Below are 27,438 nucleotides of genomic sequence, written 5' to 3'. Positions count from 1 at the left end.
GCAACTGTCTTGCATGCTCTGCTCATGTACCCCAAAACCTAAAATCCAATTAAAAAAAAATTCAAACAAACAAACAAAAAAATTTTCATTTTCATTTTGGGATTTTCCAGATGTTCTATAATAAATCTGTGTTACTTTTACAATTGGAAGGAAACATATTCATTTAAAAGGTCATAGTTCTGCTCATTAAGGTAATATGTATCTTTAAAATTTAAACTTATCTGTAGTCCAGAGAATGTGAAATATAAAGAAGACATTTTTTCTTAAATCTAAGTAAGGTCTTTGCTATAGGTTTATGAATATCAGAAGATCTCAGAGTATTCACGATTAATTGATAAATATTTATTCTTTACTTAAAAGTATGAAAGATGATAAATATATTTAGAAGATTTCAGCAGTTACTATAACTAGCGAAGGAAAAAATTAATTATTTTCCTCCTTAAGAGAAACAACACGCCAGGCATGGTGGCTTATGCCTATAATCCCAGCACTTTGGAAGGCCTAGGAGGGCAAATCACGAGGTCAGGAGATTGAGACCATCCTGTCCATCATGGTGAACCCCATCTCTACTAAAAATACAAAAATTACATGGGCATGGTGGCCCATGCCTGTAATCTCAGCTACTCTGGAGGCTGAGGCAAGAGAGTAGCATGAACCAGGGAGCCAGAGGTTGCAGTGAGCCAAGACTGCATCACTGCACTCCAGCCTGGTGACAGAGGGTGACTCAATCAGACTCTATGACTGATAATGCAAGAAGGCCCACAAAACCTTACTTGTCAAATGAAAAGGGTATATTCAAGAATGCAGCTGACCTGGTCCTCTAGGCATATGGGCTCTATGAAGAAAATGGCAGCCAGGCACAGTAGCTCATGCCTGTAATCCCAGCACTTTGGGAGGCCTAAGTGGGTGGATCATCTGAGGTCACGAGTTTGAGATCAGCCTGGCCAACATAGTGAAAGCTGTCCCTACTAAAAATACAAAAAATTAGCTGGGAGTGGTGGCAGGCACCTGTAATCCCAGCTACCTGGGAGGCTGAATTAGGAGAATTGCTTGAACCCAGGAGGTGGAGGTTGCAGTGAGCCAAGATCCCACCATTGGACTCCAGCCTGGGTGACAGAGCAAGACTCTTTCTCAAAAAAAAAAAAAGAAGAAAAAAAAAAAGGAAAATTTTACCCTGACTCATCCATGTGAGTCATTTTACTAGCTTGATGGGGCCCTCAATTCACAAAGATTCTCCTAAATCTTGAGCCTAGTATGGCTAGGCTGAATCTTACTGGTTTCCACTGGACTGAAGTAGCTTTCCAACCTCACTGTTAGCTTTGCAGAACCAAAAAGATGTAGTACCTCCATGCAAAGTACAGAACTCAAGGACCAACTCAGAGCTTTGGCTAATACCTCCCTTGATGAATTTTGCTATATGTTTACAAATTCTTAGAGTGTTGCCAATGGCATAGCCATTGGTCTGCCACTTTGAAAACTACAGACTGTCAGATTAAAGACACATTTCATAGGGCTATGAACAGTAAAAATAAATTACAGCTGCTTATTAAACTTTTGGAGATTCTTATGTAAACGTCCACAGGAAGGGCCTATTCTCTGTTGAGACCAACCAGAATCAACCTGCTTGCAATGACCTGATCGCTACTCTATCTCTACCTGGATCCATCATCACACCAGCCATGAACACATATCCACCATGGCAGACAAGGCAAAAAGAGAAGGACTCTGTTCTGCAGAGGCTGTCACTTGTGGCTCCTGACCAAAGTTGATCTGATTCTCTCCTGGCAGACTGACTACAGTACACCTTTGAGCCCTCCCAGGCTAGTGGTGGTGCCCCATCTCTGTTGACACTTTTTCAGGCGATGGTGCTGTCACTTTAGTCCATCAGCCAACCACAGTTACACTTGCATGGCCCCAGAAACTAATATGTATTTGGTTTTCAGGACAATTAGCAACCCTACCATGGTACAAAAATTTTATTGCAACAGTTATTCAGCAATGGTTTGATAGCCAAGGTATTCAATGCTGTTTCCCATCCAAAGGTATCTAATATTGTTAAGCATTCAAAAAGCCTCCATTAAAACAAAATCAGAAAGTTTTTTTTTTTTTTTGAGATGGGGTCTTGCCACGTTGTCCAGGCTTGTCTCAAACTTCTGGGCTCAGGCAATCCACTTGCCTCAGCTTCTCAAAGTGCTGGGATTACAGGCATGAGCCACTGCCCCCAGCCCAGAAAGGTTTTTGATTGTCTTTGTCATCTTGTGGTTTTTTTGTGCCCCTTGCTCAAGCAGTTGGTCACTAAATGCAGCCATCCCCAGAAAAAGATCATCTCTTGGTGTTATCCCGGGTAATAATCAGGGTGAACAGTTTGGCAGTTTCTTAAAAAGTTAAATATGGCTGGGTACAGTGGCTTATGACTGTAATCCCAGCACTTTGGAGGCCAAGGTAGAAGGATTGCTTGAGGGCCAGAAGTTCAAACCAGCCTGAGCAACATAGTAAGACCTCATGTCTACAAAAATAAAAAATTAGCCAGGCATAGTGGCATGTGCCTGTAGCCCCAGCTACTTAGGAGGCTGAGATGGGAAGATCTCTTGAGCCTAGGAGTTCAAGGCTGCAGTGAGCCATGATCACACCACTGCACTTCAGCCTGGGTGAAAGAGTGAGGCCTTGTCTCAAAAAAACAAGGAAAAAAGAAAGAAGAAAAAGGTTAAACACATTCTTACTGTAGAGTCCAGAAAATCCTACTCCTAGATATTTACCACAGAGAAACAAAAACTTACATTTCTGCAAAAACCTGTACATTAATGTTTATAGTAGCTCTATTCATAATCACCCAAAACTGAAAACAAATCAAAATGTTGGTGAATGGACAAACAAATTGTCATACATCCATACCATGAATATTACTTAGCAATAAAAAGGAACAAATTATCGATAAATGCAGCAATTTGGATAAATTTCAAAGGCAATATGCTGAGTGGAAGAAGCTGGTCTCAAAAGGTTCATACTGTTTATTTCCATTTACATTATATTCATGAAAGGACAAAAGTATAGTGATAAAAAAAACAGTTCATGGTTGCCAGGAATTGGGGATGGAAGGAGAATGTGGCTATAACAGACTAGTATGAGGGAGTCAGGGAGAAAGTAGAGCTTTTCTGAAACTTGATTGTGCTGATGGGTACATGTTTCTAAGTGTATTAAAATTCAAGGAACTGTATGCTAAAGGAAAATCCATTCTACTACATGTTAATTGAAAAAATAAAAGATGGGGAAAACTACAGTTTTGAAAATGTTAATTTTTTAAAAGACCAAGAAAAACTGTGTAAGTGCTCCAGAAAAAGGAGCCTGAAGAGACAAGACAAATGTAATACCTGATCCCAGACTGGATTCCATACCAGAAAGGAAAAAAATGCTATAACATCATTTGTATCACCAGATAGAACAATTACCCTGAAGTTTCAGCTTTAAGCTTACTCAAAACCTGGGGAAAAATTAACTAGTGATCTTAAGTTTTGTTCCTTGATCCTTTAATACATTAATTGGTTCAATTAAATATTCATGGAATGCCTGCTATATAAAACGCAATATATCATACTTGATGTAGAAATCCCTCTTTTCCTCTTACGCTGCTCAAAGTCTTGAGTTTTAACAATACTATCTGTGGAAATCATTTATCCACTCTTCTTAATTAAGTTCAGGAGCATATGCAGGTTACATAGGTAAGTATATGTCATGGCAGCTGTACTAATTACTTCATCACTCAGGTATTAAGCCTAGTATTCATTAGTTATTTTTCCTGATCCTCTCCCTCCTCCCACCCTCGAACCCCTCCATTAGGCCCACTGTGTGTTGTTCCCCTCTATATGTCAATTTGTTCTCATCATTTAGCTCCCGCTTATAATTGAGAACATGTGGTATTGGTTTTCTGTTCTTGCATTAGTTTGCTGAGGATAATGGCCTCCAGCTTCATTCATGTCCCCACAAAGAACAAGATCTTGTTTCTTTTAATAGCTGCATAGTATTCAATGGTGTGTATGTACACCATTTTCTTTATCCAGTCTATCATTGATGGGCATTTAGGTTGATTCCATGTCTTTGCAATTCTGAATAGTGCTGCAATGAACATACATGTGCATGTATGTCTTTATGCATGTCTTTATGACAGGACAATTCCTTTTCCTTTGGGTATGTACCCAGTAATGGGATTGCTGGTCAAATGGCATTTGTTTTTATATCTTTGAAGAATCACCACACTGTCTTCCATAATGGTTGAACTACCATCAATAGTATATAAGCATTCCTTTTTCTCCACAACCTTGCCAGCATCTGTTATTTTTTTACTTAATAATGGTCATTCTACCTGGATAGTATCTCACTGTGATTTTGATTTGCATTTCTCTAATGATCAATGATGTTGAGCTTTTTTTTCAGGTTTGTTGGACATATGTCTGTCTTGTTTTGAGAAGTGTCTTTTCATGTCTTGCCCACTTTTGAATAGGTTGTTTTTATCATGTAAATTTGTTTAAGTTTGTTATAGATGCTGGATATTAGACCTTTGTCAGATGCATAGTTTGCAAAAATTTTCTCCCATTCTGTAGGTTGTCTGTTTACTCTGTTGATAGTTTCTTCTGCTATATAGAAGCTCTTAATTGGATCTCATTTGTCAATGTTTGCTTTTCACCTTGCAATTGTTTTTGGCGTCTTTGTCGTCAAATCTTTGCCCATTCCTATATCCTGAATAGTACTGCCTAGGTGGTCTTCCAGGATTTCTATAGTTTTGGGTTTTACATTTAAGTCTTTAATTCATCTTGAGTTAGTTTTTTTACATAGTGTAAGAAAGGGGTCCAGTTCAATCTTCTGCCTATGGCTAGCCAGTTATCCCACCACCATTTATTGACTAGGAAATCCTTTCCCCATTGCTTGTTTTCATCAGGTATGTTGAAGATCAGATAGTTGTAGGTATATGGTCTTATTTCTGTTCCATTGGTCAATGTGTCTGCTCTTGTACCGGTGCCATGCTATATTGGTTACTGTAGCCCTGCAGTATAGTTTGAAGTCAGGTAGCATGATGCTTCCAGCTTTAATCTTTTTGCTTAGGATTGCATTGGCTATTTGGGCTCTTTTTTCGTTCCATATGTATTTTAAAATATCTTTCTCTAATTATGTGAAGAATGTAAATGGTAGTTTCATAGAAATAGCATTGAATCTATAAATTGCTTTGGGCAGTATGGTCATTTCAATGGTATTAATTCTTCCTATCCATGAACATGGGATATTTTTTCATTTGTTTGTGTCGTCTCTGATTTCTTCGAGCAGTGGTAGTTCTCCTTGTAGAGCTCTTTCCCTTCCCTTGTTAGCTGTATTCCTAGGCACTTTATTCTTTTTGAGGCAATTGTGAATGAGTTTGTGATTTGGCTCTCAGCTTGACTGTTGTCAATGTATAGGAATGCTAGCAATTTTTGCATATTGATTTTGTATCATGAGACTGCTCTGGTTGCTTATCAGCTTAAGAAGCTTTTGGGCTATATCTATAGATTTTCTATATCCTATGTATAGGATTTTCTATATCCTATATCTGTTTTCTAGATATAGGATCATGGCATCTGCAAACAAGAAGTTTTCTCTCTTCCTATTTGAATGCCCTTTATTTACTTCTCTTGCCTGACTGCTGTGACCAGAACCTCCAATACCATGTTGAATAGGAGTACTGAGAGAGGGCATTCTTTTCTTGTCTTGTGCCAGTTTTTTTTTTTTTTTTTTTTTGAGATGGACTCTCACTCTGTCACCCAGGCTGGAGTGCAGTGCCGCAGTCTCAGCTCACTGCAACCTCCACCTCCTGGGTTCAAGTGAATTCTCCTGCCTCAGCCTCCCAAGTAGCTGGGACTACAGGAATGCACCACCATGCCAGGCTAATTTTGCATTTTTAGTAGAGACACAGTTTCGCCATGTTGGCCAGGCTGATTTCGAACTCCTGACCTCAAGTGATCTGCCCACCTTGGCCTCCCTAAGTGCTGGGATTATAGGCGTGAGCCACCGCACCCAGTCTTTTGACAGATTTCAAGAAGAATGCTTCTTTAATAGCAAGTGCTGCCATAAAATTTTGGTGGCTCTTAGATCTTTTCTTCTAAAATGTTGTCTGAGGTAATTTTTCTACTCTAGTATCAAAGTTGCCCATTTTATACCATTGCACAGTGTCCAGAATTATGAACATTTTCTCTAGTCATCTCATTACAGAGAGATATTTTTTTCTTCAAGTTGGATAACTCTTCCTCCCAAAAGATGTGTACACTCTTACAAGTAACAGCAAAACCCAGTGTTAACTGGATCACTTAAAGGGACTTTACTGACTCACTGATAATTGATCAGAGCTCCAGCTTCATTCCTCTGGGGATGTCTGGGCTCTGCATTTTTCCTTTTTTTTTTTTGCTTTGTTTTGAGACAGTCTCTCGCTGTTGCCCAGGCTGCAGTGCAGTGGCGGCATCTTGGCTCACTGCCTCCGCCTCCTGGGTTCAAGCAATTCTCCTGCCTCAGCCTCCCGAGTAGCTGGGACTACAGGCGTTCACCACCACACCCAGCTACTTTTTTTGTATTTTTAGTAGAGACATGGTTTCACCGTGTTGGCCAGGATGGTCTGGATCCCCTGACCTCGTGATCCGCCCTCCTTGGCCTCCCAAAGTGTTGGGATTACAGGCGTGAGCCACTGTGCCTGGCCCTTTTTCTTCTTAACAATTTTGTCTTCAGGCTGCTTTCTACCATAGGGGCAGATGTCTACCAACAGCAATCAGGGCTGTATGTTTCCTCAATCACATCCACAGAGACAGAATTATCACTAAACCAAAATACTAAACAGAAGTTTCAAAACTTCTGACTGTACATCTTAGGTCACATACCACCCCTGAACCAAAGACAGTCAAACACCATGGGTGATACACTGTCAAAGACAAAGAGTAGATGTTAGCGAAATGTCAGCAATAGCTGTGCTTTCTCGTTTGGTTATATAACACTTCCTTTACCTAGTAATAATCAGCTACCATTTATTGGATAAGTACTGTATGCTGCCTCTTCATCCGTTTGGCCATTTCAAACTACAGGAAACTGGGTTATCTTCAGGTGACCTTAGCTATTGGAGTATATGGAAAACCTTAATGGGAAGGTAAAAGTGCAGTAAACCATTTCAGCAGTTCACAGAAAGGCCCTCAGAGCTCTGGACCGCCAATCAGGACACAGCAGCAGCCCTGGGATTCGACTACAGATTCTTCGGCGTGCCCTCGGGGCAGAGTCTCCTCGCTTGGCTTCCCTGTTCCCTGGCCGACTATCTTGCCTCCACCAGGTCACCATCAGTACCGGGTAGCTGCAGGGAAGAGCTGTCCCAGGACCTCCTCAAGGCATCCAGAGCCAATAAATACCTCCTCAGGGAAGCCCCCCAACTCTGACCTGTGAGTCGGGGCGCTCCCGGGCAACATGCTAGCCACAAATGCTTAAGCAGCCCCCCGGAAGCAGCTGTGGGTCCCGCAAGCACTGGCAGGCCAGCAGCTACCCTTGGAGGGGGGCGCTGAAGGAGCTGTCCTCCAATCGAATGTTCTCCTGACTCTCACAAGATTTTACAGACGTGGAAACTGAGGCCCGAGGCCCCAAGGGGTAATCGGCCTGCGTTCCCATGCTAATAAAAGGTAGTGGCGTGACCCACACCTACTCCCTGACCCGCAGGCCCAGACAGGGTCTAGACGCAGGTGGAATGTCGACAAGGACTCCGCCCTCGGCTAGCGCCCGGAGGGGAACCTTCTCCCGGACCCAGAGGCGGAAGCGGAACTGCTGCCGAGCCGTAGTTATGGAGACATGGGGGGCGGGCCGACCGGAGAGCGCGACCTTTGACCTGCAGTCGAGCCTACGTCAGAGTCGGGCGCAAACAAGTGTGGCGGTGGCGGCTGCTGGTTCTGGGGCCGCGGCTGGCAGGCGGAGATGGAGGTAACAGTTCGGGCCCACTGCCTCCCATCAAGCCTTCTGCGCGGCGATTTGGGATTTGGGGGTGGGCCCGGTGGAACGGCGCGGCAGTCTCCCGCTCGGTGCCCGGAAATCCGCGCTGCCTTCGCCTCCCCATCTTCCCTAAACTCCATCCCTGGCGGTTACCTGTCCCCTTAGAGCCGGTTTGTATACGATTTCCCACAGCGATCGCCTCTGTCCCCCCTCATTCTCTGTCTCACAAGGCTTTCCCCCACTTGATTGCACAGAGGGTTTTTCCTAATTCCAGACGGAAAGCGTGGAAACCTTACCACGCTTTCCGTCTGGAATTAGGAAAAGAGTTCTTCTGACACCTGGGTTTGATTTTGTTTTGCAGGATCCTGTTCAAGATGGGGTGGCTTCACCAGCTACCCCTGGGACCGGAAAATCTAAGGTGAAGAGAATACTTGACTAGAGGACTCCCTGAAGAGTGTGGAAGGGTGATGAATTGGAAAACTTTGGCGGGCGGAGGGAGGGGGCTATTTTAAAAAAAAATAGCCTTGCTGTAAGGGATCTCAATTTTAATTTACGCAGTCACCCGTCCATTTCCTGTTTCTTTCTTTTTCCCCTCTGTGCCTTGATATAAGAAGACTTTTTGTTTACTTCCTGCTCCTGGTTAGTACTGCTGAAAGATCCTGCGATTTTTCGGACATTAAACAAAGCTGTCTAATTTAAGAAGGTTTATATAGTGATGATGTAGTAGAAGGAGCAGTGACGTAGAATAGGAATCAAGGGATTCTGATCTGTAGGCTCCAGTTTCTACATTGTGAAAAAGAGTTGAATTAGTCCTGTTTTATGGCCCTGTACAATGTTTAACATTCAATCATTCTGAACGATAGTGGTTTATTGCTAAGGTTTATCGTCTGCATGCTGAATTTCAGGCACTTGCCTAACCACTCAGTGCATTTAAGCCTTCATGATAACCATGAGATAGGTACTGTTGTTACCCTCACTTTACAAATGAGAAACCCTGAGACCACAAGACTTAAGCTATTTTCTCAAGTGGTAAAGCTTAATTTTTTAATTAAAGGCTGAATGTTACTGGATCATCTTGATGCTGTAATTATGCTGAAATTTTCTTGTGACCAAAGACTTTCAGCCTCGAATAGCATGAAATTATTTTACAGCTCCAAGGAATTTTAAGTAGCATTAGTTCTAACCCACTAATTTTACAGTTAAAGAAATCAAAACCTAGCAAATGTCAACCTGTAACATTAGCTCTAAGAGGATATGCCCTGGTTTTTACATTTCATAGTAGTTGCATAACTAATTTTTACATTTTTAGTAGTTGCTTGGCAATTATGTACTTGCAATTGCATTTGCTAATTTTAAAAAATGTGACCGGGAGCCATGGCTTAAACCTGTAATCTCGGCACTTTGGGAGGCTGAGACGGGTGGATCACCTGAGGTCAGGAGTTCAAGACCAGCCTGGCCAACATGGTGAAACCCCCATCTCTACTAAAAATACAAAAATTAGCTGGGCCTGGTAGTAGGGCCTGTAATCCCAGCTATTCGGGAGGCTGAGGCAGGAGAATCGCTTGCACCTGGGAGGCGGAGGTTGCCGTGAACCAAGATCGTGTATTGCACTCCAGCCTGGGAAATAGAGTACATCCGTCTCAAAAAAAAAAAATGTGGAACAGGCCGGGCGCGGTGGCTCACGCCTGTAATCCCAGCACTTTGAGAGGCCAGGGCGGGTGGATCACGAGGTCAACTGATGGAGACCATCCTGGTCAACGTGGTGAAACCCCGTCTCTATTAAAAATACAAAAAATTAGCTGGGCATGGTGGTACGTGCCTGTAATCCCAGCTACTCAGGAGGCTGAGGCAGAAGAATTGCCTGAACCCAGGAGGCGGAGGTTGCGGTGAGCCGAGATCGCGCCACCGCACTCCAGCCTGGGTAACAAGAGCGAAACCCCGTCTCAAAAAAACAAACAAACAAACAAAAAATGTGGAACAAAGTATGTTGTTGGCGTAAAGATTTATTCAGTAGAATGTTTTTGTTTTCTGGCAGACATTATGTTTCTTTTTTGTGGTGTACTAGGAACATGAGTTATAACAAGTTGGTAACACGACCACATCTTTCAGCTGGAAACATTGCCCAAAGAAGATCTCATCAAGTTTGCCAAGAAGCAGATGATGCTAATACAGAAAGCTAAATCAAGGTGTACAGGTATTGGGTTGAAAATACTCATCTTGATCACAGTCTCTTTAATTGTGGTTTAAAATGGTGGTTTTTAAAATAATGCATTGACTTTTTTGTTTGTTTTCCAGTGATTCAAATATATCTTAGTGTAGTAGAATCTGTTATTTAACGTTGTAACTATTTACCTCTGAGTTTTAAGTTATTCCCACATCTGTAAACCACAGTGACTTTTGTGTTATTAAAATAAAGTCAGGGAGGAGGATTTTAAAAGTTTTTGTAAGTTAAGCGTGTTTTTCCTTCCTGTAGACTTTAGATTCTTCTGAGTAAAACTTTTTTTCAAGAGAAGTCAGTTGAAAAAAGAGACACAAGATTAGAACCCCAAAGAGATAAAAGGCTTCCTCAACTAAAATAATAAAAGATTTCCATTTGCAGACATTGGTTGATTGATTTCCTATTCGGTTTTCTTTTTCTTTTCTTTCTTTTTTTTTTTTGAAGAGATGGAGCCTAGCTCTGTTGCCCAGGCTGGATTGCAGTGACGCGATCTCAGCTTACTGCAACCCTTGCTTCCCAGGTTGAAACAATTCTCCTGCCTCAGCCTCCGGAGTAACTTGGATTACAGGCACATGCCACCACGCCCAGCTTATTCTTTTGTGTTTTAGTATAGTTGGGGTTTCATGTGTTGCCCAGGCTGGTCTCGAACTCCTGAACTCAGGCAATTCACCCGCCTTGGCCTCGCAAAGTGCTAGGATTGCAGGTGGGAGCCACCGGGGCTGTCTCAGTTTTCTTTTTATTCCAGAAGAAAAAGATTTTAGTATCTTTTTTTTTAGTATGTATACATGAACTCTTGAATTTCCAATGACTTACAAATGTTAACTGCTTAGCCTAAAAGCAAAGACTTATTTTCTATTAGAAAAGATAATATTATGTCTTGGGAGTTTGGATCACCTTGTGAGGAAGAGAGAGTAATTTATTTGGAAAGAAGTTCTAGGCCTGACATCTGTACATGTGCTAATAAAACACTTAGATTAACATTTATTCTTTTTTTTTTTTTTTTTGAGACAGAGTCTCGCTCTTACCGCCGAGGCTAGAGTGCAGTGGCGCAATCTAGGCTCACTGCATCCTCCCCCTCCCAGATTCAAGTGATTCTTCTGCCTCAGCCTCCCAAGTCTTCCCGAGTAGCTGGGATTACAGGTGCCCGCCACCATGCCTGGCTAATTTTTGTATTTTTAGTAGAGACAAAGTTTCACCATGTTGGCCAGGCTGTTCTCAGTAACGTTTATTCTTAATACGGGATTGTTGCTTTAAGGTTATATATTAAGATGTACTTACATGAAATAATATGATGTCTGGGGTATGCTTGAAAATTATCAGGATGGATAAGAAAAGCAGTGAAGGAGGAAGTGAGTTACAGGTTGGGAGGAAACAAAATTGGCCGTGTAATAATGCTAAAGCATAGTGGTGAGTACACAGAGATTAATCATACTATTCTCTGTACTTTTCTATTTGTTTGAAGTTTTCCAGAAAAGAAAAGAAAAAAATAATATTATGTGGGTGAAAATACTTTTTCAAAATATCTGCTTAAATTTATTCTAATTTGCAGATGTCTGGGATTTTATAAGAATGTACTTAATCAGTTTCTCAGTAATTATTTTCTTTATTTCTGAACTGGAGTCCTTTATTTTTTAATTGTTTAGAATTGGAGAAAGAAATTGAAGAACTCAAATCAAAACCTGTTACTCAAGGAACTGATGATATTATTAAGGTAATTATTACTTAGAGAAAATGTCTACAGAGAAAAAATTTCCATGAAGATTGTCAGCCTACTGGAGGCTATCTGGCTTTCTGTCCATGTTCTTCCACTTCCTCTCTGCCTTGGTTGTTTTTACCTATCTGATTTACTGTAAAAAGAGTGGGTTAATGACCTCTAGGTCTCTTTCTGTTCTGAAATTATTATTTGTTCTTCCCACATATTTTCTAATTATGGTTGTTACTTCATTCTCTGTCTGTTCTTCCCTATCCCCCTGAGAAAACCTGGCCATGCTCAGGATTTCAGTGATTTTATGTGTATTGTATATAATAATCTATAGTTAGATCCATATCCCTGGACATGACTACAACTACTGACCCAGATCTCACAGTTGTGTTTCTAGCTGCCTAGAGAATAAATTCCTCACACATTTCACATATCTCATCAAACTCAACATAACCAAATTGCTTAGTTAGACCAGTGGCACCATGGGGTTTTGTAAGTTTTGACTTTAGAGACACTTTTTGTCTATTTTCTTTCTCCTCTATATGTATCAGTCACCAGAGACCTATTACTGCTTTAAAATATTGTTCCAGTTTCTCTGTTTTCTCTCTGTTTGGCTTTATGTTAAACACATCAAACACTTCACCTATTTTACTAAAAGCCTAACTGGGCTCTCTTTCTCTTTTAGTCTTACATAATCTTGCCAGATAACAAAATACTCTTTTTATTCCCTGTTTAAAAACCTGAGTTGCAGGCCAGGCGCAGTGGCCCACATCTGTAATCCCAGCACTTTGGGAGGCCAAGGTGGGAGGATCACTTGAGGTCAGGAGTTTGATATCAGTCTGGCCAACATGGTGACACCTTGTCTCTTAAAAACACAAAGTTTAGCTGGGTATGATGGCCCACGCCTGAAATCCCAGCTACTCAGGAGGCTGAGGAACAAGGATTGCTTGAACCCAGAGGCAGAGGTTACAGTGAGTTGAGATTCCCCCTTGCACTTGCACTCCAACCTAGGCAGCAGCATAAGACTGTCTCAAAAAAAAAAAACCTGACTTGCTTATTCTTACTTCCATTCCCTTACTGGTAACAAATGCTTTTTCATTACCCCTCTTAGGCCAAGCCTCCATAAAGTTTCTTTTGCATCTTGGAGCTCTGCAATATTGTTTTCACTGCTTTGGCCTTATATCCTTTGGTTATATATTATCTTATTTTCTCATCAGCGGCTCCCAACTTGTAATCAGTGGACTACAGAGTGACTACCAGAGAGTTATTACACGGGGTCTTTAAATCCATATGCATGTCACACAGTATCATTTTATGGCACAAATGCCATTTCAGTTTATAGTGTACTGTTTCAATTAAGTATTATTGAATTCAGAGTAGTCTTATTCGATTATTTGGTCATTACATGTTTTCTTAATCCATGACAGCCACATTACAACTATATGGTAATTAAAGAAGAAGGCCAATTTCACCCAGACTGCCTGAGTCAGGCTTTCAAATCCTTGTCCCTCCACTGACCAGCTATCTGACCGTGACTAAGTTTCATAAATTCTTTCTCTATGGTTCAGTTTTGTCATCTGTAGAATACAGATGATAATACTTTCTGTTTGTAGGATTGAGGTACAAATATAGGATTGATAAGGTTACAGCACATAGAACTGGGTTGGCCATATAAGTGCCCAATAATTGTTATTATCATTACCATGTGTTATTTCTGGGGGTCTTTTTTTTTAATTTTTTTGAGACAGGGTCTCTCTCTTTCACCCAGGCTGGAGTGCAGTGGTATGATCTCTGCTCACTGCAACTTCTGCCTCCTGAATTCAAGTGATTCTCCTGCCTCAGCCTCCTGAATAGCTGGGATTAAAGGTGCCTGCCACCATGCCTGGCTAATTTTTGTATTTTTAATAGAGACGATGTTTCGCCATGTTGGCCAGGCTGGTTTTGAACTCCTGACCTCAGTTGATCCACCCGCCTTAGCCTCCCAAAGTGCTGGGATTACAGGTATAGGCCACTGTGCCCGGCCTGGGGGATATTTTTATAAACACCAACGTAGGCAAGGACACACACTCGGAAAAGGGGCCTTTTCTTTTAAAAAGAATCAGAGTGTTTTCTAATTTTTTATCCATTAACTCTGGATACTTGTTACAGAACTGCATTTCAGAATAAGAACATTTAAATATCTACCTGCTGTTTTCCTCCTTAATCCTTATCAATGCATTCTCCCACTGTCAAAACTACCCCTAAAGACAAGATTAGAAAATTTCAGTCAGGCACTGTGGCTCATGCCTGTAATCTCAGTACTTTGGGAGGCCGAGGTGGATGGATCACCTGAGGTCAGGAATTGGAGATCAACCTGGCCAACTTGGTAAAACCTGTCTCTACTAAAAATACAAAAAATTAGCTGGGCATGGTGGCGGCGTGTACCTGTAGCCCCAGCTACTGAGGAGGCTGAGGCAGGAGAATTGCTTGAACCTGGGAGACGGAGGTTGCAGTGAGCCAGGATTATGCTACTTCACTACAGTCTGGGCAACAGAGTGAGACTTTGTCTCACACACACACAAAAAAAGAAAATTTCTCCAAGTTAGCCAACTTTACCTTTAAGGTTTTTTTTTTCTTTTCCTTTGTTTTCTTGATACATTATATTTGTACATAATTGTTGGGTACATGTGAAATTTTGTTAAATGCGAAGAATGTATAATCATCAAGTCAGTATTTAGTATCCATCACCCAAGTATTTACCATATATATGTGTTGGGTACATTTAAGGTCTTCTGGCTATTTTGAAAAATACCTTTCTCTGCCTTACTTATTTTACTCGACATAATGACCTCCAGCTCCATCCGTATTGCTGGAAATGACATCTCACTCTTTTTTATGGCCATACAGTATTCCATTGTATATATATATATAGCACATTTTCTTTATCCATTCATCCTTTGATGGGCACTTAGGTTGATTTCATTTCTTTGCTATTGTGAATAGTGCTGCAATAAACATAGGAGTGCATATATTCCTTTGTTATATTGATCTCTTTTTGGTAACTGCCCAGTATTGGGGTTTCTAGATTTGTAGGGTAGCTCTATTTTTAGTTTTTTGAGAAATTCGAAAATGTTTTCCACAGTGGCTAATACTTAACTGCACTTCTACCAACAGTGTAGAAGAGTTCTCTCTCCTCCACATCACCACCAATGTCTGTTACTTTTTTTCTTCCTAATGGCCATTCCATCTGGAGTAAGATGATACCTCATTGTGATTTTGATTTGCATATCCCTGATGATTAATGATATTGAGTATTTTATCATATACTTGGCCATTTCTGTGTCTTTTGAGAGATGTCTAGTCATGTCCTTTGCCCATTTTTTAATGGGATTCTTTATTTTATTTTATTTTTTTTTTTTGAGACGGAGTTTCGCTCTTGTTACCCAGGCTGGAGTGCAATGGCGCGATCTCGGCTCACCGCAACCTCCGCCTCCTGGGTTCAGGCAATTCTCCTGCCTCAGCCTCCCGAGTAGCTGGGATTACAGGCATGTGCCACCATGCCCAGCTAATTTTTTGTATTTTTAGTAGAGACGGGGTTTCACCACGTTGACCAGGATGGTCTCGATATCTTGACCTCGTGATCCACCCGCCTCGGCCTCCCAAAGTGCTGGGATTACAGGCTTGAGCCACCGCGCCCGGCCCGGGATTCTTTATTTTTTAATGTTGAGTTGTTTGAGTTCCTTGTATATTCTGGATATTAGTCCCATGTTGGATGAGTAGATTGCAAATATTTGTCCCATTTAAGAGGCTATCTTCACGCTATTGATTGTTTCTTTCACTATGCAGAAGAAGCTCTTTAGCCTGTAATCCCAGCATTAAGGGAATCCATGGCAGGAGGATCACTTGAGCCCGGCAGTTTGCGACCAGGCTGAGAAACATAGCAAGATCCGTCTATGAGAAAAACTATAAAAATTAGCCAGACATCGTGGAGCGCGCCTGTAGTCCCAGCTTCTTGGGACACTACGACAAGACAATGGGATCCCAGGAGGTTGAGCTGCCGTAAGCCATGATCACACTACTGTACTGCAGCCTGATTGACAGAGGGAGCCCTTATCTAAAAATATATATATTAAGAAGCTTTCTAGTTTAACATAGTCCTATTTATCTGTTTTTTGTTTTTGTTGCCTGGGCTTTTGAGATCTTGGCCATAAAATCTTTGCCTAGACCAATGTCTTGATGAGTTTGCCCTTTGTTTTCTTCTACTAGTTTTATACCTTTGTGGGTCTTATATTTAAGTCTTTATTTTTTTAGTTGATATTTGTATATGATGAGAGATACGGACCCACTTTCATTCTTTGCACATAGTTATCTAGTTTTCCTGGCACCATTTGTGCCTTTGCCCAGTGTGTGTTCTTAATGGCTTTGTCAAAGATAAGCTTTCTGTAAATACCTGGATTTATTTTTGAGTTCTCTGTTTTGTTCCATTGATCTGTATGCTTGTTTTTACACCAATACTTTGTTATTTTGGTTACTATAGCCTTGTAATATGTTTTGAAGTCAAGTAGTGTGATGCCTCCAGCTTTGTTTATTTTTTAACTCAATTACTTCAGCTGTTCTGGCTTATGTTTGGTTTCATATAAATATTAAGATTCTTTTTTCTATTTCTGTGAAAAATGGTATTGGCATTTTAATAGAGATTTCATTGAACTGTCAATTACTTTGGGTAGTATGGTCATTTTGACAATGTCAATTCTTGTAATCTATGAGCATGAAATGTCTTCCCACTTACTTATTGCCTCTTCATTTTTTTTTTCCTGTGTTTCTGTAGTTTTTATTATAGAGACCTTTCACTTTGGTTTTTGCTTTTTTTTTTTTTTTTTTTAGCTACTGTGAAAGGGGTTGTCTTCTTGATTTCCTGTTTTAGCTATTTTATTGTTGGTATATAGAAATGCTACTGGTTTTTGTATGTTGAGTTTGTATCTGGCAACTTTACTGAATTTGTTTATCAGCTCTAAGAGGTTTTTTGATAGTCTTTTGTAATCTGTAGAGAGGGACAATTTAACTTCCATTTTTCCAGTTTGGATGCCTTTTATTTCTTTCTCTGGCCTGATGGTTCTGGCTAGGACTGTCAGTACCATGTTGAATAGTAGTGGTGAAAGTGGATATCTTTGTCTTGTTTCTGTTCTTTGAGGAAAGATTTTCAGCTTTTCTCCATTATGTATGATGTTAATACGAGTTTGTCATATGTGGCCTTTATTATTTTGAGATATAATTCTTCAGTGCCTAGCTTGCTCAGAGTTTTTTCCTGAAAGGATATTGAATTTTATGAATTCCTTTTTCTGCTTCTATTAAGATGACCATATGCCTTTTACCCTTTATTCTGTTGATGTGATATGTCATATTGATTTGCATGTATTCAACAATCCTTGCATCCATGGAATAAATCTGCTTGATCATGGTGTATTATCTTTTCAGTGTGCTTTTAGATTCGATTCAGTTTGCTACTATTTTGTGGAGGATTTTTGCATTGGTGTTCATAAGGGATATTGGTTGTAGTTTTCTTTTTTTGCTGTGTTCTTATCTGGTGTTGGTATCAGGCAGGGCTTAGTGGGAAGTGACTGGACCATGGGGGTGGACTTACCCCTTGCTGTTCTCGTGATAGTGAGTTCTTGTGAGATCTGGTTGTTTAAAACCGTATAGCATTTCCCCCTTCGCTCTTCCAGCCAGGTAAGACATGACTCCTTCCTCTTTGCCTTCTGCCATGATTGTAAGTTTTCTGAGGTCTCCCCAGCCATGCTTCCTGTACAGCCTGAAGAACGATGAGCCAATTAAATTTTTTTTCCTTGTAAATTACCTAGTCTCAGTTCTTTATAGCAGTGCAAGATCAGACTAATACACTTTGGCTGGGAGTTTTTCTTTCAGCACTTTGAGCATATCATTCTTTTATCTCCAGTGAATATATTCTATTTTCTCTGGGTCTCTAAGCTTCCTACCAAGAAATCTACTGTTAATCTGATGGGGGTTCCTTTATAGGTGACTAGATGCTTTTCTCTTTGCTGTTTTTAGAATTCTCTTTACCTTTAATTTATGACAGTTAACTATAAATGTGTCATGGAGAATACCTTTTCGCATTGTATTTGTTTGGGGATACCTCGGCCTCCTATATCTGGATGTTTACCTCTTTTGCTAGACTTCATGAGTTTTCATGTATTACTTTATAAATCGTTTTCTCTTTGCTTCCTTCCTTCCTTTTTTCTCTTTTTTTGTCTTTCTTTCTTTCTTGTTTTGCTCTTGTTGCCCAGGCTGGAGTGCAATGGCGCAATCTTCGCTCACTGCAACCTCCTTCTCCCAGGTTCAGGCGATCCTGCCTCAGCCTCCCAGGCAGCTGGGTTTACAGCTGTCCTCCACCATGACCAGCTAATTTTTTGTATATTTAGTAGAGATGGGATTTCACCATGTTGGCCAGGCTGGTCTCAAGCTCCTGACCTCAGGTGATCCACCCGCCTCAGCTTCCCAACATGCTGGTATTACAAGGATGAGCCACCGTGCCTGATACATAGATTTTCTTTTTTTTTTTTTTCTTCCGTGAGATGGAGTTTCACTGTCACTAGATCTTGGCTCACTGCAACCTTTGCCTCTCAGGTTTAAGCAGTTCTCTGCCTCAGTCTCTCGAGCAGCTGGGACTACAGGCACCCACCACCACCCCTGGCTTATTTTTTGTGTTTTTAGTAGAGACAGTGTTTCACCATCTTGGCCAGGCTGATCTTGAACTTCTGACTTCATGAATTCAAAAAGCTGGTCTCAGACTCCCAAACTCCCAACCTCAGGTGATCCACCCACCTCGGCCTCCCAAAGTGCTGGAATTACAGGCATTAGCCACCGCCCCCCACCAATAAATAGGTTTTCTAATTCTTTTGTTCTCTCTTTGCATTCAGATACCCCAATAATTCAAATAAATATTTGGTGACTGTATGGAGTATGGAGTTGCATATGTCACAAAGACTTTGCTTTTCGTCATTGTTTTTTCCTTTTTTTTTTTCTTTGAAATGGGCTTTCACTCTTGTCCAGGCTGGAGTGCAGTGGCGTGATCTCAGCTCACCACAACCTCTGCCTCCCAGATTCAAGTGATTCTCCTGCCTCAGCCTCCCAAGTAGCTGGGATTACAGGCATGTGCCACCATGTGTGGCTAATTTTTGTATTTTTAGTAGTAATGGGGTTTCTCCATGTTGGTCAGGCTGGTCTCAAACTCCTGACCTCAGGTGATCTCCCACCTTGCCCTCCCAAAGAGCTGGGATTACAGGTGTGAGCCACCACACCCAGCCTCTTTTTTTGAGACAGTTTTGCTCTGTCACCCAGGCTGGAGTGCAGTGGCGTGATTTTGGCTCACTGCAACCTCCACCTCCTGGGTTCAAGCAATTCTCCTGCCTTAGTCTCCCAAGTAGCTGGGATTACAGGAGCACACCACCATGCCCAGCTATTTTTGAAGTTTTAGTACAGTAGGGGTATTATCATGTTGGCGAGACTGGTCTCGAACTCTTGACCTCAGATGATCTGCCTGCCTCGACCTCCCAAAGGTCTGGGATTACAGTTCTGAGCCACCATGCCTGGCCAACGTTGCTCTTTTTTTTTTTTTTTTTTTTTTTTTTTTTTTTTTTTTTTGTGAAGGCAATTTATTAACAAAATATTTTGAGTCGTGTTTACAGATGGCGACCACAGCTACCCCCCTTCCTCCAGGTGCTGTCAGAGGGGATGGGGGTGATGTCCGCAATCCACCCAATCTTCATACCCAAGCAGGCAAGGGTTCTGAGGGCTGACTGGGCCCCAGGTCCAGGGGTTTTGGTCCTGTTTGATGGATATGGTAGTGATACCCAGCTCCTTGCACCTCTAAGCCGCATCCTGGGCAGCCAACATAGCAGCATATGGTGAGGATTCGTCTCAGTCTGCCTTGACCTTCATTCCACCAGTCACACATCAGGTGGTTTCTTTGCCATAAAGATCAGTGACATGGACAAAAATGTCATTGAAGGATGCAAAGATATGGCAGACACTAGACACATTCTCTCCTTCAGCCACCTGAGGTCCAAGGCTGATGACTTGTTCTCCTTTCTTTTCCTTAGCTTTTCAACGTCCCATTTCTACACGTCATCTCCAGACACCACACCAGAAAGCTGCTCATTTTTTTAAATTCTTTTTTTTTTTTTCTGACTATGTCAGGAAAAAAAAGATCAGTCTTCAAGTTCTGACATTCTTTTGCTTGATCTAGTCCGTTGTTGAAGCTTTTGAATGTATTTTGTTTTTTATTCTATGAATTCTTCAGTTCTAGCATTTCTGTGTGGTTCTTTGTTCTGGTATCTATCTATGATAAATTTGTCATTCATATCCTGAATTGTTTTTCTGATTTCTTTGTTTTGTTTTCTGAAATTTTTTTGTATCTCACTGAATTCTTTAGTATCAGGATTTTGAATTCTTTTTTCAGGATTTTATGAATTACTTTTTGATTGAGATCTGTTGCTAGAGATTATAGTGTTCTTTTGGAGATGTCATATCTCCATGCTTTTTAGTGTTTTCTATGTCCTTTACCTTGATACCTGTGTGTCTGATGTAATAGTCACTTTTTTCAGTTTTTTAAGTTTTCTTATTTAGGGAAGAACTTTTTCCTGAAGATGGACCTTAGTATTGCTTGGTTAGAGCACAGTGGCTTTGATTCTAGGGGGGTGCAGTAGTGTAGGATCAGTATGATTTATTTGGCTGTAAACAGTGTCAGTGGTGTCTGTGATTTCATCAGTGGCTTAGGGTGCAGTTGTTAGTGGACGCTGTGGTAAAGTTTTGCTGGGGCTTGGAATACCAAGTACTACGCCAGTCTTCAGGCCCTAGCAGTGGCAGTTGTGAATTGAGTATGCTGGTTCCTGGGCCTCAGGGTGTGGTGTCTGCTGGCACTAGTGTTAGCAGGCCAATTCTTAAGTCTCCAGGTACCTTGATCAGGTGCTGGTAATGGCAGCAGTGGGCCAGGCTGTTGCATGGGTTCTTGAGCTCCTGGACAGTGGATATAACATGGAAAACGGCAACAGTGGTGGTGGGACAACCCTCTGGGGCCTAACTAGTCAACATTGGTTTTGTCACTGACTGTGGTATGTTGATTGGGCCAGTCTCTATATCCGTAAGTGGTACATAGCAATGAGTGTCTACTGTGGTGGTAGCAGCAGGTTAAGTGGGCCCTATTTCAGGCACCAAGAGAAGGTTCAGGTACTACTGATGATGGACTGGGCTGGGCAATTCCTAGTCCCCTGAACATTGTGCTCAGGTACTGGTAGGGGCTGGAGCCAGGACAGGCTGTGCCCTTAGGCTCCTCAATGGTGCATAAAGATGCTGGCTATGGTGTACAAGGGTGGGGTGAGCATCCCAGGCCACCAGCGGAATGTTTAGGTGGAGGCAGCCACATATTGTGCCCCTGATATTGAGGAGAGTGAAGTTCCTTCTTCTGGGAGCAGCCACAGGTAGGCAGCTTCACCTGTGCTTTGGCCCACAGCAGTCTTTATCCACAGCAGTGAAATTTGTCCTCAGGGTCCATGAGAATGCACAGCTACCCTTCTACATGGTTAGAAGGGGCAGGATTGCCTCCCATGGCTACCACCTCAGCCCAGGTTGCAGGGCAAGACATAATCCAGTAGAGTGGAGGCCATGGCACTGTGCTGCCACTGTTCAAAACTCAGGGGCTTGTGGGGACAGTGTGAGCTCACTGTCTGGAGCAGTGCCTTCATGCGGCTTCTCGGAAACTCGCTGTGTGAGTCTTGGGGTCCACAAGGGTCAAAGGAGCCTTCTATGGCTAGGATTGTAGACGTCTGCAACAGGAATGTTGACTGCTGAGAGTCTGTCACTTAGCCTTTCTGAGCATTGGAGAATGTCTCTCGACTCCCAGCCACCTGTAGCTGAGCAGACTGCCTTGCTTCCTTCTCTTACCTTATGTTTTAGGTCATTTTGCTTTGCTATAAAGAAATACCTGTGGTCTATGGGAAAAATCAAGAAAACCTGAGACCGGGTAATTAATAAGAAAAGAGGTTTAATTAGTTCCCGGTTCTGTAGGCTGTTCTGGAAGCATGGTTTGGGGACCTGCTTGGCTGCTGGGAAGGCCTCAGGGAGCTTTTATTTATGGTGGAAGGGAAAGGAGAAGCAGGCAGGTCACATAGTGAAAGCAGGAGTAAGTGAGAGAGCACTGTGGGAAGAGGTGCCACACAGTTTTAAACAATGAAATCTTGTGAACTCAGAGTGAGAGCTCACTTTTCACCAAGGGGATGGCCCAAACCATTCGTGAGGGAACCACTCCCATGATCCAAACACCTCCCACCAGACCCTACCGCCAACATTGGAGATTACATTTCAATGTGAGATTTGGGTGGGGACAACTATCCAAACTATATCACCTTACTTAAGATGTTTTCTGTCACTTCTCTGTTGAATTTGTGTTTCTTTCTTGGATGATCTTTATATATGTAATTACTATTTTGGTTCATAGTGGAGGAGGTAAGTAAGAGATGCCTCTAATCAGCCACCTTTGAAGCCCCTCTCCTAACCTTTATCTCAGATTATTGATTTTCTTTATATTATTTATTTCAATAGCTTTTGGGGTACTAGAGGTTTTTTGTTAAACAGTGGTGAATGAATTACATAGTGGTGAAGTCTGAGATTTTAGTGTACCCATCACCAGAGTAATGGACATTATACCTACTGTGTAGTGTTTGTATCCCTAGCTCCCCTTCCACCCTCCCTCTTATGAGTCTCTAACATGCGTTAAATCACTCTGTATGGCTTTACATACTCATAGCTTAGCTCTTATGGGAATATATATGGTTTTTGGTTTTACCTCATTTAGAATAATGGCCTCCAGCTCCATTCCGTTTGCCTAAAAAAAACATTATTTCATATTTATGGCTGAGTAGTATTCCATGGTGTATATGTCCCACATTTTCTTTATCCAGTCATTTAGTCAATGGGCAGTTAGGTTGGTTCCACATCTTTGCAATTGTGAATTGTGCTGCCATAAACATACATGTTCGAGTGTAGTTGTCATCTAATGACTTATTTTCTTTTGGGTAGATACCAAAGGGAACAATTTAAGAAAATCATTTTGGAAGTGATTTCAATGGAGTGCAATGGGGTGATCTTGGCTCACTGCAACCTCTGCCTCCTAGGTTCAAGCGGTTCTCCCTCAGTCTTCAGAGTAGCTGGGATTAAGGTGGTATTTCATTGTGGCTTTAAGTTGCATTTCCCTGATGATTATGATGTTGAACATTTTTTCATATGTTTGTTGGCCATTTTTATGTATCCTTTTCGGAAATGTCTATTCATGTCCTTGGCTTATTAATCGGATTATTTGGGGCTTTTTTTATTGCTGATTTGTTGAGATCCTTGTAGATTCTGGATATTAGTCCTTTGTCAGATGCATAGTTTGCATATATTTTCTCTCATTCTGTGAGTAGTCTGTACTCTACTGATATTTCTATTGCTTTGCAGAAGCTAATTACACTAAAAAGTTTAGTTTTTATTTCAGTAGCTTTTAGGGTATAAGCAATTAAAAAGTTTAATTAGATAACATTTGTTTTTGTTTTTGTTACATTTGCTTTTGGGATCTTAGTCATAAATGCTTTGCCTAGGCCAGGTTATTGATTTAATTTTAAAGTATGTTATCCTGACCACTCAAGTCTGAGAAGGTAACAATTTAAGAAAATCATTTTGGGGCGATTCTTTCCGGCTTCCCTGCTGATGTCGGCTCTGAGAGCTCTGGCTTATCAGTACTTTGAAGTTCTCCAACAGAGGAATCTTGAAAAGGACCGACCAGTTTTTGCAGTTCTAAAACCATGGCCCATGGTTCAGTGACATTCAGGGATGTGGCCATAGACTTCTCACAGGAAGAATGGGAATTCCTGGACCCCGCTGAGAGGGACTTATATAGGGATGTAATGTGGGAGAACTACAGCAACTTCATCTCACTAGATATTTCATTATAAGCAACAGAAAATGGACTAAGAGAAGCATAAAGTACATAGACTTAAATATGGCCAGCAGGACTAGCCTTTTTGAAGAAGTGATTTTGATTTGAGGCTTAAGAATGAAAACCAGCCAACCATGCAATATCAGAGGATTCCTCAAAGAAGCAGCAACCCGTGAAAAGTCCTATTTATTTGGAATAGTTGTGGGGCATTTTGTGAGTTGAAAGAGGCCAGTATGGGGCCGGGCACGGTGGCTCATGCCTGTAATCCCAGCACTTTGGGAGGCTGAGGTGGGTGGATCACGAAGTCAAGAGATCGAGACCATCCTGGTCAACATGGTAAAACCCTCTTTCTACTAAAAATACAAAAAATTGGCTGGGCATCGTGGTATGTGCCTGTAATCCCAGCTACTCAGGAGGCTCAGGCAGGAGAATTACCTGAATCCAGGAGGCAGAGGTTGCGGTGAGCCGAGATTGCACCATTGCACCCCAGCCTAGATTTGGATTCCAGATACAGGACCAGTACTTTATCTCTAGAAAAGGATGTTTATGAAATATATTCATTTCAGTGGGACATAATGGAAAGAATAAAAAGCTATAGCCTTCAAGGTTCTATTTTTAGGAATGATTGGGAATGCAAAAGCAAGACTGAGGGGGAAAAGGAACCACAAGAGGGATATTTTGGGCAAGTGAAAATTACCTCTGAGAAAATGACCACTTACAAAAGGCACAGTTTTCTTACTGAGTATCAGATTGTTCATAATGGAGAAAAAGTGTATGAGTGTAAGGAGTGTAAGAAGACTTTTATTCGTCGCTCAACACTTAGTCAACACCTGAGAATTCATACTGGTGAGAAACCTTACAAGTGTAAGGAATGTGGTCAGGCCTTTAGACAGCGTGCACATCTTATTTGACATCACAAACTTCACACCGGTGAGAAACTCTATGAATGTAAGGAATGTGGGAAGGCCTTTACATTGCTCCAAGAACTTACTCAACATCAGAGACTTCATACGGGTGAGAAACCCTATGAATGTAAGGAATGTGGAAAGGCCTTCAGAGTACATCAGCAACTGGCTCGACATCAAAGAATTCACACTGGTGAGAAACCCTATGAATGTAAGGACTGTGGGAAGACCTTTAGACAGTGTACACACCTTACACGCCATCAGAGACTTCATACTGCTGAAAAGCTCTATGAATGTAAGGAATGTGGGAAAGCCTTCGTATGTGGTCCAGACCTTAGAGTACATCAGAAAATTCATTTTGGTGAGAAACCTTATGAATGTAAGGAATGTGGAAAGGCTTTTAGAATATGCCAACAACTTACTGTTCATCAGAGTATTCATACTGGTGAGAAACCCTACGAATGTAAGGAATGTGGGAAGACTTTTAGATTAAGACAACAACTTGTTCGCCATCAGAGGATACATACTCGTGAGAAACCCTATGAATGTATGGAATGTTGGAAGACCTTTAGTAGTTACTCGCAACTTATTTCACACCAGAGCATTCATATTGGCAAGAGACCCTATGAATGTGAAGAGTGTGGAAAGGCCTTTAGACTGCTCTCACAACTTACTCAACATCAAAGTATTCATACTGGTGAGAAACCTTATGGATGTAAGGAATGTGGTAAGGCTTTTAGACTTTATTCATTTCTTACTCAACACCAGAGAATTCATACTGGTGAGAAACCCTACAAGTGTAAGGAGTGTAAGAAGGCGTTTAGACAGCATTCACACCTTACTCAACATCAGAAGATTCATAATGGAATTTAATACAAGAAAGCCTTCAAATGTATATGATGTTACAGAACATCAGAAAATTCATTTTTGAGAAAATGTGTTTCATGCTCAATTCTAAGCATGATAAATTTTATAATAGAGAAAGAATATGTTGATTTAAAAGCCTCCCAACACCATTTAAACATGGTTTATCTTCAGCAAATTCCTATGAGGGGATAATGTAATGAATGTAGGAAAATCTTTAGCCTTATCTGTCTTTATCTCCCTTTCACCACTTTATTATCAGTGAGATTTATTGGACAAGATACTAAACTTCTGTGCCTCATTTTGCTGACTTGTAAAATGGTAATAATAGTACTTATATGTATTAGTTATTTATTGCTGTGTAATAAATTACCACAAACTTAGTAGCTGAAAATAACATACGTTTATATCTCACAATTTGGATCAGGAGTCCAGGCATGACTTAGTTGGGTCCTCTGCTTCAGGGCCTCTTGCAAGGCTACAGAGTTTTAGCCAAGGCTGTGGTCTCATCTGAAGGCTCAACTGGGGAAGGATCCACATCCAGGCTAACATAGTTGTTACCCAAATAAGTTTCCTTGAGGCCTGTTACATTGAGATTCTCAGTTTCTAGCTGGCTGTTAGCTGAATGCTGACTGCAGTTCCTGGCCACAATAGCCTCATCAACATGGAAGATTTACCAAGCAAACGGAAAGCAAAAAAAAAGCAGGAGTTGCAATTCTCATCTCGGATAAAATAGACTTTAAAGCAACAAAGATCAAAAGAGACAAAGAAGGCCATTACATAATGATAAAAGGATCGATACAACAAGAAGAGCTAACGATCCTAAACATATATGGACCCAATGCAGGAGCACCCAGATACGTAATGCAAGTTCTTAACGACTTACAAAAGGACTTAGACTCCCACACAATAATAGTGGGAGACGTTAACACTCCACTGTCAATACTAGACAGATCAACCAGACAGAAAATCAACAAGGATATCCAGGGCTTGAACTCAGACCTGGAACAAGCAAACCTGATAGACATTTACAGAACTCTCCACCCCAAATCCACAGAATACACATTCTTCTCAGCACCACATCACACCTACTCTAAAATTGACCACATAATTGGAAGTAAAGCACTGCTCAACAAATGCAAAACAACTGAAATCATAACAAACAGCCTCTCAGACCATAGTGCAATCAAGTTAGAACTCAGAATTCAGAAACAGACCCAGAACCGCACAGCTTCATGGAAACTGAACAACTGACTCTTGAATGTTGACTGGGTAAACAATGAAATGAAGGCAGAAATAAAGAAGTTCTTTGAAACCAATGAGAACGAAGACACAACGTGCCAGAACCTCTGGGACACATTTAAAGCAGTCTCTAGAGGAAAGTATATAGCAATAAGTGCCCATATGAGGAGAATGGAGAGATCCAAAATTGACACCCTATCGTCAAAATTTAAAGAGCTAGAGGAGCAAGATCAAAAAAACTCAAAACCCAGCAGAAGACAAGAAATAACTAAGATCAGAGCTCAGCTGAAGGAGATTGAGACACGAAAAACCCTTCAAAAAATCAATAAATCCAAGAGCTGGTTTTTTGAAAAGATCAACAAAATAGACAGACCACTAGCCAGATTGATTAAAAATAAAAGAGAGAACAACCAAATAGATGCAATAAAAAATGATAAAGGGGAAATCACCACAGATTCTACAGAAATTCAGACCATCATCAGAGAATATTACAAACAACTCTATACGCATAAACTAGTAAACCTGGAAGAAATGGATCAATTCCTGGACTCCTGTGTCCTCCCAAGCCTAA

The 27,438-nt window shown here is 41.2% G+C and overlaps 2 protein-coding genes and 1 pseudogene across 14 annotated transcripts in view; 2 read left to right on the top strand and 1 right to left on the bottom strand.

The window, feature by feature from the left end:
• The first annotated feature begins 7,889 nt into the window (after positions 1–7,889).
• The window catches only part of GCC2 (GRIP and coiled-coil domain containing 2), a 79,605-nt gene continuing 60,056 nt past the window's right edge, over positions 7,890–27,438 (top strand). For 2 of the 13 annotated variants that reach the window (XM_017964124.4, XM_054244716.2), the window contains exons 1-4: positions 7,890–7,962; positions 8,333–8,389; positions 10,081–10,165; positions 11,833–11,900. In XM_017964124.4, the coding sequence (XP_017819613.4) occupies positions 7,957–7,962; positions 8,333–8,389; positions 10,081–10,165; positions 11,833–11,900 (216 nt within the window). In that variant the 5' untranslated portion in view covers positions 7,890–7,956. Of the gene's footprint in view, positions 7,963–8,327; positions 8,390–10,036; positions 10,166–11,200; positions 11,330–11,832; positions 11,901–15,716; positions 15,930–27,438 lie in introns of those variants that run through there. The other 11 variants (XM_078348919.1, XM_054244717.2, XM_078348923.1 and 8 more) reach the window with 9 other exon arrangements.
• On the bottom strand, positions 19,568–20,889 carry LOC118147441 (small ribosomal subunit protein uS11 pseudogene; annotated as a pseudogene).
• LOC144579236 (uncharacterized) lies at positions 23,613–27,292 on the top strand. Its single transcript, XM_078348924.1, is given in 2 exon segments — positions 23,613–23,854; positions 24,348–27,292. Coding segments are annotated over 2 exon segments (1,419 nt in total). The 5' UTR covers positions 23,613–23,722; the 3' UTR covers positions 25,635–27,292.

Source organism: Callithrix jacchus, chromosome 14 (genome assembly GCF_049354715.1).
Source record: "Callithrix jacchus isolate 240 chromosome 14, calJac240_pri, whole genome shotgun sequence".
Lineage (NCBI taxonomy): Eukaryota > Metazoa > Chordata > Mammalia > Primates > Cebidae > Callithrix > Callithrix jacchus.
The sequence above is the reverse complement of the archived record's forward strand: the minus strand, read 5'-3'. Positions and strand labels throughout refer to the sequence as shown.